At 42.2% G+C, this 15,222-nt stretch overlaps 1 protein-coding gene across 1 annotated transcript in view; it reads right to left on the reverse strand.

Annotated features, from left to right (window-relative positions):
• HMCN1 (hemicentin 1) overlaps window positions 1–15,222 on the reverse strand; it is a 302,818-nt gene that overhangs the window by 74,478 nt on the left and 213,118 nt on the right. Inside the window, exons 67-75 of the mRNA XM_075616900.1 lie at window positions 13,937–14,034; window positions 12,365–12,643; window positions 10,443–10,639; window positions 8,627–8,708; window positions 7,756–7,892; window positions 3,219–3,360; window positions 2,592–2,736; window positions 1,608–1,735; window positions 333–489 (exon numbers count right to left, since the gene is read on the reverse strand). Coding sequence (XP_075473015.1) covers window positions 333–489; window positions 1,608–1,735; window positions 2,592–2,736; window positions 3,219–3,360; window positions 7,756–7,892; window positions 8,627–8,708; window positions 10,443–10,639; window positions 12,365–12,643; window positions 13,937–14,034 — 1,365 coding nt within the window. The remainder of the gene's footprint in view (window positions 1–332; window positions 490–1,607; window positions 1,736–2,591; window positions 2,737–3,218; window positions 3,361–7,755; window positions 7,893–8,626; window positions 8,709–10,442; window positions 10,640–12,364; window positions 12,644–13,936; window positions 14,035–15,222) is intronic.

The following is a 15,222-nucleotide window of genomic DNA, read 5'->3' on the forward strand; positions in this document are numbered from 1 at the left end:
GCGTCCGTCATATGTAGTATGTCCTTGCAAGTGAAGTGTATACGTGGAATAATTACCGACGTAATGTACCCCATTGATTGTATGCACTAAAAACCAATAAAAACAAAGTTGAAAAAAAAAAAAAAAAACAATGTAGAATGTATCTATAGGTCCTGTGAAACCCCCAGTCAGAATGTACACGGTTAAATAATAAAATAATTAATTTAAATAATATGAATTAGGGGTTACATTTGACACATTTTAGACAAATCTACATGATAGCAAATATTATGATAGTTTGCTGCAATGCAATAACAGTAATATGCAGTACTAAGACTCTGCTATCCTCTTACCTATACAAATTCTGGTAGAGATCAGTATTAATCAGACGTCCATTCTTCATCCATTCAACTCTTGGCTTAGGGGTACCTGTGACTTCACATGGCAGTGTTGTTTGGAGATTTACCATCGCTGTAACATTTGTTGACCCAGAGGCTACAGACGGAGGAGCTAAACAACATTGTTTGTTAATTCCAAAGAGTTTCAGGGAGAAATGTAGACTATGGCATGCTTGACAACTCAACGTTTTGAACACAAGGCTTGAGGTTGTGAAAACTATGGAACACTAAACTAATTCCATCCAATGTTGGTCATATCCTACAACGAATGTACACTTCTCCCCGACACCTGGATACTAGAACATTGAATTACTTTTTTATGTGTACTGTAATGCACAGCGTAAGGTGTATGTGAGTCAGAGGCAAACCACAACTGTTGTTTTTATTTAAGAGAAAAGCTGCTACATAAAGATGTAAAGCAATTGACACAGAGTAGTGCTACTGTACATCTATCTATCTATCTATCTATATATATATATATATATATATATATATATATATTGAATAGAAAAGTACGTATCTTGGGAACCAGATAGTTCCTCAAGTTCAAATTCTATAAGAAAATTAAATGAAAAGAAAAACTGATTACAAGGGTTGCGGCTTAAGGCTAAGTCTGCACAAACAAGGGATAATTAATACATCTTGATGTTAAATTAATCTGTTTGTACTGTATGAACTTTGCATCAACGCACTTTGACTTCTTAGTGCCGTAATCTACATTGGCAGCAATTGCAATTATGAAATTTTCCGACAAAAATACTCATTAAAGTCAATAGGGATTTTTGGCCGATTACCGTCTGAACGGACACTCTGGACTTATATATAATCATTACTCAGTGTTAATATGCCATTTGTATGATGTGAACTTCAGTTTTCAATCATCTGCTCTCAGCTAGCTGTATGAGAAGCTTGGTTGCTTATATTGGATAATCAAACTAGCCATATAATTGTGACCCTGAGCTAAATAATGTAAGAAAACATCTGATTTTGCAACAATTACCCATTTTCATCCTAATGTACAGTATATACCACATGTAACCTTTTGTTAACAGCGGTGCTAGCCATGCATTTCTCTAAGGAACGGATTATAGTACTGTATTCGTCACGTACTCTTTGTATTTAAAGTATTGGAAAGTAACTTAATTAATAGGACAAATGGAATATGATATATCCCATTATATTACGGTTATTTGTAGCTCCTATTTAAACTCTCCACATCACAATACCTACCGTAGACCAATAGATCAATTTGTCTTTGGTTAGAGCCAACTGCATTAGTAGCTAAGCAGAAATATCGTCCAGAGTCTGTAATGTTTGCTGACGGAAAGTACAGTGAACCAGACTCGTATATGAAATACCTAAAATAAACAAGAAAGATCAGCATAAATAATATCTGGTATACATCTGTCATCTTACTGCAAGAGTGGATTACAGTTAAAGTGCTAAGTATGAATATACTATCTACAGTAGGACAGGAAACAGTTTGCTATGATGTAGGCAGTACGGATGCTGTAATTCATGTACTGCCAGAGGAGTAGGGAAGGATCATAAGTGTTACATTCATAGACCAGAGGAAAAGGTTCCTAACAAAAGTGATTAGAGGAAACTTGTTGGGAGACTTTAACACCCCCTCACCTCCCCCCCTCTCTCCCCCCCCCCCCCCCCATTGTAAGAATAGCAGTAATCTTATAACACACAAGAATATGCTCATTAATAAGATATAGGAACGTGCAACGGACAGATTATTAAGTGTATAGAAGTCTATTATTGATTATAGACCATTGAAATGGTTATGTATGTATACATATAAACGAGAGACGACAATAAGGGGACTGCTCTCCCCTTTGTAGGAATGTTGTACACCCCTTTTATTCACTAGAAAGTGCACACACGACTATGGTGCATTAAGTACATTATAGACAGTCAAAAGTACGTTAAGGCGTACTAAAAGCTTAGCACCATTTAGTGAATCCGGGCCACAGTGTGATGGCATTACACACAGTTGCACTTTTTATGTATATATTAGGAATTCTCTTTCTTTCTGTTTCCTAAGCCTGCACATTGTATAAATCTTTCTAAAATATGGTTCAAATCGTTTTCCCCCCTTCATAAATTCACAATTTGTTTGTGTACCATTCTCTGTCCTGCAATGGTTCATTCTTCCTACAATCCTAACTGTTAAACTGTGATGGAGGAACCGGAGTAGAAACTGACCTTGAATTATTTCCGGGGAGAATAGAGCCATCTTTCCTCCATGTTATCCTTGGAGACGGAACCCCCGTGGTGATACATTCCAAATTAGCAGGCGTGTCAATCAAAGTAGTTACTAAACCACGTCCTTCTTTTATTGAGGGAGGAACTGGTGGTAAAAAGTTTCATATTAACACAATGAACTAATCTCCGAAATAGGATGCTTTTCCGCTTACGTGTGTTTACATGTATACGCTATGGCAGGGGGTGACCAACTCTAGTCCTCAAGTGCCACCAACAGGTCAGGTTTGAAAGATATCCGTGCTTCAGCACAGGTGGCTCAATCAGTGGCTCAGTAACTGAACCCCCGGGCCCGAGATGTCTCTGTGCCACCTCTAGCTAAGGTATAGGCTTAACGCTCAGTTACTTGCAGCTAACGTAACCCGACATTAACCCTTTGGTAATGAGACAAACAATGGTCGCTGTCTTTGCATAGAATTACTGCAGCTTTGTAGCTATGGTTAATCTCAGTGAAAATGATATTCATTACGTTTTTATGCAACCATGCGCTACTTTCCCGGATTTGCTGGAACTTGGTGTATCTGGGACATTGTTTATTTACGCTGTAAATATTCACACAATCGATTTTACCATAGACGTTCAGCAGAAACTCTTTCATCGTTTTCCCTGCAATGTTGCTGGCGACGCAGGTATATCTCCCTGTGTCGGTCAGCTCTGCGCGGTCAATCTGCACGTATCGTCCGGCAGATAAAATTCGTATTCGAGGATTAGCCTGGAAAGAGAAAAATACATACTGTATATATGTAATGTGTTGATTGATAATACATGTTGTTTTTTAATTAATTGATATTCCTGGGAACCCAGACTAAGGGAAATGACTTCTATGTCTCAGAAAACCATTGTTTTCATGTTCGATTACATTGAGCAGGGCATTATTAGGGGGCAATTAATGGAATAGTAACAATAAACTGTATGGGGCCTATCCATTAAAATCTCTCTCCTCTCTTCTTCAGCAAAGCCTTACTTTGCCTACCTGAGGAAGGAGACGTAGGTTCTGACTTTCCAGCACACATGCAATCTCGCACCTTAGTGACCAGCCGGTGAATAGGTCATTTTGTGCGTTTGCCGTATTCTTCGCGTACTATATTTGCATATCGCATGGAATTGCACAAAGAGAAACAAATTGCATCCAAAAAAGCTGTTTTTCGCTCGGTTTGGACAAGAGATAAGTGCTTAATGAAAATGACGAGATGCAGATTCCCTTATTGCCCCTTAATGAATAAGGCGCCAAGCAACTTATTGCAAAATCAAACAGCATAACATTTATTTATATCATATCTTTGTTTTGTATATCTGACAAATGTCTCAGACAAGAGTAACAGCGCAGTCACGTAAAAACATAGACATTTTTGACACATAGAGACCACTTTTCCCACTCAGTCTGCCCCTTTTCCTACAGATGTAATGTTCACAGTGTAAGATCTTCGGAGCAGGGACTCCTTTTCCTAATGTCACTTATGTCTGAAGCACTTATTCCCATTATGTGTTATTTGTTATTTATATGATTGTCACATGTATTACTGCAGTGAAGTGCTATGTACATTAATGGCGCTATATAAATAAAGACATACATGGAGATCTGCAGTACATCACGACCACTATAACTTTAGGAATTGAGAGGCCATGAATAAGAAATGTCTCAGTTGTGGCTTATTCTGATTCTGCGACACGTCTTCGGTAATATTAGAGAGGGCTACTAGAGTTGCCAGGTGGCTTCTCTAAAAATACTGGCTCAGGGAAATCGCCCCCCCCCCCCCCCCCCAAACCGGTCAGGTCACTATATCCAGAGAGGTAATACATGTGTCCACATACATGTCCAGTATTACCTATAATTTTTTACTGGACAGAGTGTCCGAATACAGGACAGTCCGGTTCAATACTGGACACCTGGAAACCTTACGTGCCACCTCCTCTCCTGCTGGGAGCCTCACGGCATTTGCTGAATGGCTTTCACAATACCAAGATCTATCCCAAACAACTTTGAATTCCTGAACTACTGTACATTAGCCTCCACCACCTCTAATTGGAGGCTAATTTCTCAACATTATTAGCCCTTTGGGATTACCATAGGTGAAATGTTTAACAAAGAAGCGAACACTGAAAATATATATAATTGTTTCCCTCTCTGATCCTGAGCCTCCCATGCTCCAGCCTCTGACATTTCTCTTTCTCACGTTCCCTTCTGTATTTTGTTGATAGCCTTGCTGTACTGTACAGTAAGTAAAACTTTCTATCCTATCACCCTCCCTCTTTTCTTCTGCGCTGCACATTTTGAGGGCCATTGCTTTCATGATGTAGAGGACGTAGCATTGTAATGTAGCTCTGCACGACCTCTGATTTATATCCATCTGGAGACATTGCCAAACCGCATGTTTACAAGAAGCGGAATGAAATGTGAGGGGAAAAAACCTATTCTCTATTGCAAATCGCTTTTAAACACAAGTGACAGACCGCATAGTATAACAGCCAAACCGCCCGGTGTAACAGCCAAACCGCCCGGTGTAACAGCCAAACCGCCCGTCCACCCGGTGTAACCGCCAAACCGCCCGGTGTAACAGCCAAACCGCCCGGTGTAACAGCCAAACCGCCCGGTGTAACAGCCAAACCGCCCGGTGTAACAGCCAAACCGCCCGGTGTAACAGCCAAACCGCCCGGTGTAACAGCCAAACCGCCCGGTGTAACAGCCAAACCGCCCGGTGTAACAGCCAAACCGCCCGGTGTAACCGCCAAACCGCCCGGTGTAACAGCCAAACCGCCCGGAGTGTACGTGCTTTAGAAGCGGAATGACCTGAGGTGCGGCTAACTCCATCCCCAGTCTGACTTACAGTATGGGTTTTACTCTCTCAGCCAAACCTATATTTCAAGCTCTGGATAGAAACTGCAAAAAATCACAAACTGTGACAAAAAATTATAACAGTGATGTGAACATTTTTTATGTAACTTGCAATACCAATGTCGCCGCTATTTAGGTGGTGTTTTTAAAAGCGGTTTGCATAACGGAGCTACTAGAATAGCAGTTATGGGCAAAAAATGCAAGTTTTTGGCTTTTTTTACAAACCAATCGGATTGTCAGAGCAAGAGTGAAAACGCTTCTAAAAAAGCCTTTGAGACACGGATTGGACATGCAAGAAAGGCTTACAGCATAGCTAAGCGAGCCGGTGCCATCGGAAAGGGCTCTCTAGAAGCGGTTTGTCACACTTTGGCGGTACGTGTATAACTGAACACAGTCCAGGTGAGGTCTGGCCAGGGATCTATATAGGCGCTTCCCTACCTCTCTCACTTCTAGTAACACTTTGCTCTATAGAAAGAACATGACAGCACCAAGAGTAAAATTATGTCCCAAACAAAGCAAAATATGCATCTCTGTGTTCAGAGAGTTTGTATATCTATCTGTACATATGAAGCAAACATTACTGTTAGTGCTGGCGCGTTATGGTGGGACTTTGTGACATCCTGCGTTATCAATGCCAGGGAAGCCTAATAAAACTCTGTGATAGTGTGAGTTATAATGCAGCAGGAGCAATATAATCTGTTGTGTGTGTACATATATACATATATGTATACATATACACACACACACACACACACACACACACACACACACACACACACACACACACACACACACACACACACACACACACACACACACACACACACACACACACTTGTAACAGATTATATTGCTCCTGCTGCATTATAACTCACTATATATATATGGATATACTACTAATTCCTTGCCTAACACATTAGCCCTGGTACCAGCGCAGGCAGTGTTAGGGTTAATAGCTGCCCTACTGCTGTAAACCACTCCCTAGTAGTGACAGGGGAGGGGTGGTCCAAGGCTGAGGTACTGCCCATAATAGGGGCATCGACCTGGGGACCCTCCTCTGGTAACAAAAAGGAGCTGCAGCCAAATTTAGTGCTTCTGTCTCTCTCACTCCTGAGTGAGGTGTGTTTCTCCCCTCTCCCCTCCTGGGAGTGGGTTGTAGTGGTTCTGTCTACCCTTGTCCGTTCCTGGGGAGTGGGGGGGTGTTTAGTTCTATCCTGGACCTGGGACCTGATTGGGAATGGAGGCGCTGTACCAGAGGAGAAGAGAACTGCGGATCACCAAAAGCCTGTCCTGTTTATCCCCAACTAACATCGGCGGAAGCTCAGGGCCTTCTGTATACCTGCAGGTGAGCACCACAACACCGTGTAACAGTGAGACCTCCCGTCGGTGGGGGAAATTTTGTCCCTGACGGAGCTCCGCAGCTGGAGGGATACGTGCGTTGGGCACGTGATGTTGTCATCAGTCTCCATTATGGAGCTGTTTTAATACAGTTTTCTTCAGTCAGTCGATCAGTGTTATACCATTAGGTTACCATTCATGTGTATTCTAACAGTGAAGGACGTGTATCTGCCTTCCATTAAGTAGTACAGGAGGTTCACATTGTGCCCCTTGATGCACTGGTGTTGTTAACACGCTATATATGCACTTGTACTGTGCAAGGGGTGCTAAAGACGTTTCGTTTTGTTGTGGACTCAAGTGTTACCTGTGCTGCATTAATTTAATATATATATATATACATCTACTATTCATTGTAGTGCAGTGCGGGCAGTACAGATTAGTTTTAATGGGATACCTATATGTCTATTAGTTATCCCATTTCCACGGTTAGCACTATCAATATACCATCTGTGCTATTCACTGATCTGGGGGTCTCTCCACCCTGACTGATTGCACCATTTAGTCCCCAGCACCCTACCATTACTACTGAGTAGGAGTGTTTATATATGAGAGGTGACTCTGGTGCATCTGTTATTTGATTTAATTTCTTTTTAAACACCGTTACATACACACTTGGTAATATATGTTTTAAGTAATAAATAATAAAAGTTATATCTTAACTAGTGGTGTGCATTTAAGTGAATTTTCTTTGGGGTACAATCACTTTGTACTCTTCATTTTTACGGATTCACTTTTCAGTTCACAGTTTGCACCCATTTCACAATTATCGATTGGATTTGTTAATTTATCATTTATCATTTCAATTAGTATGGTTTAGTTGATCACTCCCTAATCTGCCCCTTTTTTGGTATATGGATGAGTATAATAAAAGTTTACCTGTAATGTTCTGTCATCCTTCAGCCAAGTAATTTTCGGGGGTGGAATAGCATCCGAGTTACACTCAAGGGTCACCTGCGTGTGGCGCAGAACTGTAAGACGCTGCGTCTCACTGGTGCCCGCAATATTAGGAGGCACTAAAAAAAGCAGACGTACAAATATATATATATTTTATAATACAAGCGAGAGCAGCAACTGATTCATGGTGTAAATGCACAAAATGTAATATATAAAATAGAATTATACCGTATTGGCCCGAATATAGCACGGCTTCGCACATAATACGACCCTAAAGTTTTGAAGATGTTCTACATGAAAAATAAAAGGTGTTAGGCTGCGTATATAATACGAGTGCAGTTTTCAGAAGGACATTTTTGGGGAAAAAACATAGCACTATATTCAGGCCAATACGGTTAGTGGTGTACCCCAGAAGCACAGTATGTGTATATCTTTATTTATATACAGTAGTACCATCCGGGTACATAGCGCTTTACAATACACGTGATGACATATTATAACACAATGGGAATAAGTGCTTCAGACATAATATAATTGGAAAGGCGCCCCTGCCCCGAAGAGCTTACAATCTAAGTACAATCTAGATGTACTGTAAAATGATGCAATATTTTCATTTTTACCTTATCACGGGAGAATTCAGCACAAAATGCTGTGTTAAGAATCGCTTTCATTTACATCTACGTTATAAGACAAACAATATATATTTATATGCCTGCTGCTCCAGTTCGCTTGGTATACACCAATAGAGGTGAGATGAGTTCATCGCTAGCACCTTGTACAGATCCATAAGGTAAAGAACGCCTTACACACGTTATTTATACTCACATTTGAACACGGCAGTATCTGTACCTACCGTGGATTTTGACTGCGAATTCTTTTTTAGTGTCTCCTGCGCGATTCGAAGCCAAACACGTGTACCGTCCCAAGCTCTCCTCCTGAAAAGCAGCGGTGTGAATAAGCGGCGATGCAAGACGGGAAATATAAAAACACGACGTCTATAAATACCACGAAATATAAAAGGGAATCAATAATCAAATTTCTTCTAAACCTGAATTGTTTTTTGTTCCAATTTCTACTAAACAAACCGAATTGCAGTGTTTAGTCTCTATCATTGCAGCCTAAGGGGTATTTTGACAGATAAAAGTCCGCAGCGCTCTGTAAAATCCGGGCTAACAATTCATTATCTTCCGTGAGCTTAACGCGTATTCTCAAAGTTAATTATATGCAAAAACAGCAGCGAAAAATACATTCCATGGGCATATTCTTAATGCGATGTTGTGCTACAATAATGTGATGTTATCAATCCTAAAGGTGGCATTACTCCTATCCAGACCCTGAAATAGGGCTTTTGGAGGGGCTGGGGAGGGGAGAGAAAGAGAGAGAGGAGGAGAGAGAGGAAGAGAGAGAGGAAGAGAGAGAGGGAGAGAGAGAGGGAGCGAGGAAGACAGAGAGAGAGGAAGAGAGATGCTGTTTCCGGGAGAAAACCTGGCTTAACATTACATTATTGTCCGTTGAAATGCACTTGAAGGCTGAACCTGACATTACGTTAGGTTAACGTAACAAGTCACTTAACTGAGCTTAGTGGATTTGAGCCTTAACATGCAGTTGTGTCAGACAGTTGTGGGGTCCCAGTGCCCCCGAGTACAGAGCTGGTTTCTCCGCTCCCGGGGCACTGCATTCACTAAAGCGCAGTCGTGATTTCCATCACAGTATTAGACCTGGGGGTCCTCTGGGTTGAGCCGCGCTATCATTAGCTCTGGAGAAAGCTGGGTTCCCAAGATATGTATAGTGTTAGGTGCTGGAGTTCTGCACATACTGTGACCCTGGTGACCCTGGGGCGCTGCGCTTTCTTCATATCGTTCTGCTCTCTCTTTTTTTTTAATCATTTTCTATTGTTTCCATGTGTATAACCAAGAAGTGTACAGGCACCTAAACCTGTAAGAAACTCAAAAACAAGAGGTCTCCAAACTGCAAATAGTCTCCATCCAACTGGGGACCAATATCCCTCGGGGAACACTCCCATTACCAATAAGGACCCCCCATGCCCCCGAGAACACCCCCATCCCCTGGAGGACAACCCCACCCCCCCGGAGGATCACCCCTCACCCGAGGACCCAGCATCACCTGGAGGACCCCCCTCCCATTCCCCCGGTTTAAATACTGTAAAACTATTTTGATCGTGGTCAGGGTTGCTGCTTTGAGCAGGCGGTTAGCCCTATATCAGGGAGGGTTGTGGCAGGGAGCTCAGGCAGTGTCCCTGCAATACTGCCCACGTACCTACTAATCTTCTTTAAGCCTAAGCCCGTGACTGCTGTACTGCTGCTTTCTACTCTGTAAGTCACGTAACTGGGAGTAAAGACGGCAATTCCAAAAGTCAGTTTAACGTCTCCTGAATGAGCAGAGGCTGTCTTTATTATGTTATCTCTGTAATAAATGGACTGTTATATTTCTTCCCTTTTATGCTAAATCTCTTTTGATTTGACCAAAGTCTGATGTCCATCCTATGATTACCACACTAAAATGTAAAATACTTAGCATATTAAGAACTCACACAGTATGAATCTCCGTCAGGCCACAATACATTTTGCCTAAAATTGAACTATTTAATATAAGGTTGGTTTTAGCTATGAAGTGTCCAATGTTATGTTACGGTTTCCGCTAATATTTACCTGCACGCTTCTTATTCGCAGTATCTGTCCTCCTTGAATGAGATGCGTATTGGCGGTCTGTGAAAGGGTCTGTCCATCCTTGAGCCATGTTATTAATGGAGGTGGGAAACCAGTGGTATAACAAAGTAGGTCTAATTGGTTATTTACAACCACCGATATTTCTTCAGTGAACTCGGATCCATTAATGTGAGGGGGCTCTAAAAACAGGAAACAAGCTTATTAACAATATTGCTTAGGTCTTGTATAGAAAAATATTTTGAGAACATGCACTGGATGAATTAAAACAACAAAGCACCGTAATGATGTTCCATGAGGTGCTATTCTATAAGCCAGCGTCCCGCGGCAGAGCACCACCCAGTTACTTTAATGGGCAGGAAGGTATCTGGGGAAATAGCACTGCTTAGTAAATATGGGTCTTAATATTTATATTATTAGAAATAGAGTCAACATGGAAGTAGATATACGCACTATATAAAGCACCTAGAGAAGTTTTTCCGCAGTCCTATTTATTAAATTGATTTGGTGCCCATTGGGGCACTATCTTGCGGACACTTTTATTGAAGTCAATAGGAGTTTCTGTGCGGTGGCGCCCCAATCGGTACTATCGCAGTTTAATGAATAAGCCCCATACTGTGCTTTCATCCTCCCAGAGTCCCACTACAAAATGGAAAAATCCCTTTCACAGAAGTCTTCTGCTGCGGCTTTGTCCATGCTACGGGTTTGGCCACTGCTGTCTGCCACGAGAGACATCTCTATATTTGAATGCGATGCACGTGGTATTAAACATCTATTGCTCATCGTTACCAAACCCTAAATATCCAGCTATTTCCAGGAGCGCACACTTGTTTGGAAGCTGATGCCGAGAGTTGCATAACGACATGTGTCAATGTAACGGTACAATCGGATTTCATACGTAGAGTCAGACCTGCGGGAAGGAAGTTCAGTAATCACAGACTTTCCTCTACATTGCGATCTTGGGTTTGTGTCGATTCCCCCACAATGTGTGACACATTCTGTGTACTTAATTCCCCAATCCCAAATAAATATAATATAAGGAAGGAGGAGGACAAATCAACCAACATGTATTTGAGATTTCAATTGATAAAATACAAGTTCCAAAAGCAACATCAGACAATGATAAATACTTACCATATATAAATAAAACGTGCACAGGCAGAGCCCCCCGCTCAGAGAGACCCAACATCTTGGGCCTCTCGTGAAACGTTGAGTCTCTGTGAGCGTGTCTCACCCTAGGTGCTGCGTACCGCGCGCTATACTGTAATTGTGATGCACTTTCAGTCCCATCGGGAGAAAGGCGCATTAGGACATATAAAGTTATTATTATGTACGTTGTTTTGTAACTTTCTAAACACTGGTGCCTTCATTCCTTATAGACTATTTATTTGACGACTGGGGAATTTCCCCTATATTTGCCATTACAAATCATAGTTTCAGTGGAAGGGATTGAATCTTTAGGCGGCGGCCACGCTAGCGCAGAGCGTGCTGACCGCGCGGTGCTTGCCGAGTTTAGTTTCGGCAATTTAAATTGTCCCGTCCCCGCTCATGTGGTGCGTTCGTGCGCGGGCACATGCTTACCCTCGCTTGGCACTTAGATAAACAAAAGACTTTGAAGCACACTCAGCTTGCCTTCCTCAGGTCTCTCAAGCTTTATTTACCCCACCGTCATACAGTGTGTAAGATGCAGACAAGCACTCTGGGTAATGACATGGAGGCCATGTTCTTTGTCTTGGCTGTAACTGTAAAACCTGACTATTGTGCAAGCAATGCTGGGTCCAGTTATGGAGACACCAATGGAGACCAATCCCACGTGACTGTGCAGTTTAGATTACTGGTGGTTCCTGTCACAAGAAGTTACAATACACGATTTTATAGCTTATTTAGAGAGTGGAAATATAACTTACCCATGACATTTAAGATAAAATGCTTGCTGACACTTCCAGCTTCATTAGTGGCAATGCAAGTGAATCTTCCTATATCATCCATTCCTACACTTAATATCTGAAGGACCTTTCCTTTATCTTGCAAACTTGAACGATACCCGTTTTCTAAGGGGGTCCCATCTTTAAACCATGCTATATTTGGTGGGGGTATTCCATCCGCAAAACATGTCATGGTGCTATGGTTTCCCTGCACGACTGTCACCTGCTGAGTTACATCGGCGTTGTCCATACTTGGTGATACTATAGAGAAATAGGAACAAGGTTAAAAATAATCACCATTTGTGAAAATACCAGTGTGAGAGAACCTTGTGCAATATAGAAAAGTATCGAGTGTGAGAGAACCTTATACAATATAGAAAAGTATCGAGGGTGAGAGAACCTTCTACAATATAGAAAAGTATTGTAGTGAGCTACAATATTTCCAAATGATACGGCAGCCGGCAATGTCAGCTTTGGGAACATTATCTAAAGGGACCTATTTCTGGGGAAGCTAAATGATGTTTATACAGTACAGTATGTTGTTCAACTGTATAGTAATTGTACACAAAGTGGTTGCAATAATTCACAACTTACATAATTTACATGCAAGTTAATATCATTGTAATATCTAAAGAGGCTATATAAACTAACAACTGTGTTAGAGTTATATGCCCCTGTCACAGCTCAATCTCTGCAACAATATTTTTCTACCTCCAATGTCCATTAGTGATAATTAGATGCAAATGAGGCATTATATTATCAGTGCATATCCATAAGAGTTTGTTAATGCCGGGACTTAACATGACATTAGATAGGTCAAACCTAATCTTGGTGTTACTCACATAGGGCTTTTACAGGGTCTGGATGGGTGTAACGCCAGTTAGGCCTGAGGTAACTAACATAACGTTATTTCCTTCTTCGCTCCTCTCTTTCTTAACTTCAGTGAAACACCTATTTCAGGGTCTGTAGCGCAGCAACGCCCAACGTCACATTATTGGCAAATAATGCAACATTATGCTACAACAACGTCACATAAAGCTTATGCTAGTGAGATATGCAAAGCCCTCATTTTTGTGTGTAATTTGGGTTCAGGGAAGTGATAATAATGCCAAATCCTAATTAACGTGATATTATGAGACCGGACTTAACGAGTATTGTGACTCAGTCTTTAACCCTTTGCGTTCCCCAGTACATAGTCAGGCACTCAGGGGTCCCCCATGTACCTCTGGGGGAGATAGCGTTCTGCGCAGATAACTCCTCCTCTTCTGTCTGTCGTTAGTGACATGACTGCTTCATGCTGTCACTCTGGTACCATGGCTGCTCCGGCGCTCAAAGTGTTAATCCCAGAAAGGTGTTGTGAATAAGGACTATGATATCTCGCTAGCAGTTTGCAAACGGGACTGATGCCGGATATAAGGTTTTGCTTTGTGCTTTTACTTTACCAACTCGTTGTACTAAACATGACACAGGAGATTTATTTACAACATATACAAAGCGGTCCCACGGACCAAGGACACCCCTGTGTGTCCCATTATGAGAGTTCACATAACATACCATAAACGTGCAGCTTGTAATCTCTCTTGTCCACGCCGGCTCTGTTAGAAGCTACGCACGTGTAGGTACCAACATCAGATTTCTGAACCCTTGAAATCCTACAAAACAGAATGGCCAATAACAGCCACTTTATGTTATCTGTATATTACTCAGGTGAGTGGGCGCAACCCACTAACAACTGTAGCACAGTTTGACATTGAATATCAGAAGCAAAGAAGGAAAAGTCACCAAGGGAAAAGTGTTGTGAATCCCACATGCAGCTCCTCGAGACCTGGGGCAAGTCACTTTATTTCTCTGTACACCATGTTTTAAATTGTAAACTCTTTGTTTTACCTTGAAAACACAATATACAGCACTGAATACACTGCAGCTAAATAAGATAAATATTATTATAAGAAGCGAGCAGGGAGTCTGACTTCTTCTGTAATTATCACTATAGTTATATATATAACGCGGTCCTCGGGGTCCACCCCGAGACCACCGCGTTAGTAACGGGGTCGCGGAAAAAAAATGCATCATCACCCTCTCCCCCCCAGCAGCACCCTTCACCCCGCGGGACAGGAGATGGGAGCGGGGATGTCCCTCCGGTCCCCGCTTCCCCCTGTCACCGCGGGACAGGAGATGGCAGCGAAGGAGTTAATTAAATGTAGCCTGCACCCCTTCCCTACTGGAGTCCAATGTCACTGTCAACTGTTAGAAATGTTCCTCTTGCACCGGTGGGAGCAAGATGTTCTACTACCGAACTACCGCTTACCTTCTCCCCACCGCTGCCTGCGCGGGAGGAGGGGGGGGGAGCGGGTGGTGGTGCTGGTGCCGTGACGTCACATGACCCCGCTGGGTCATTACACAACGAACCGCAGAGGAGCAGGGGGAACTGGCAGCCAACATCCACACCTCACGAGCCGCACGGCGCATGCGCACGGCGCACGTGAGGGGTGCCTGAATCAATGTGTTGGACTGTTCGCTGTCGGGTGCAGCAGTCCCTGGTTCTGCACACGCTTTGCTTATAATGGTCTCGCCTTACTGTGCTGAAGGTAAATTATGCATGAGTGTTAAGCTGGGGAAATACCTTTTCTACCCTGATGATTACGTTTGTTTCACAATTATGGACATGTTTAATAGTTTATCTTTTACAAGCCCCAAAATAGTGAGTACTGTAACACGTATTGCTGCAATATGCAATACATTCAAATTTCATTAAGTACAGTAGTAGTATCAGATAAATACCTTACTAATAAAAAAAATGCTGAGGACATCCCTTAACTGCAGTGGGCAGGACATTTTTG

This window comes from Ascaphus truei, chromosome 10, assembly GCF_040206685.1.
Source record: "Ascaphus truei isolate aAscTru1 chromosome 10, aAscTru1.hap1, whole genome shotgun sequence".
NCBI lineage: Eukaryota > Metazoa > Chordata > Amphibia > Anura > Ascaphidae > Ascaphus > Ascaphus truei.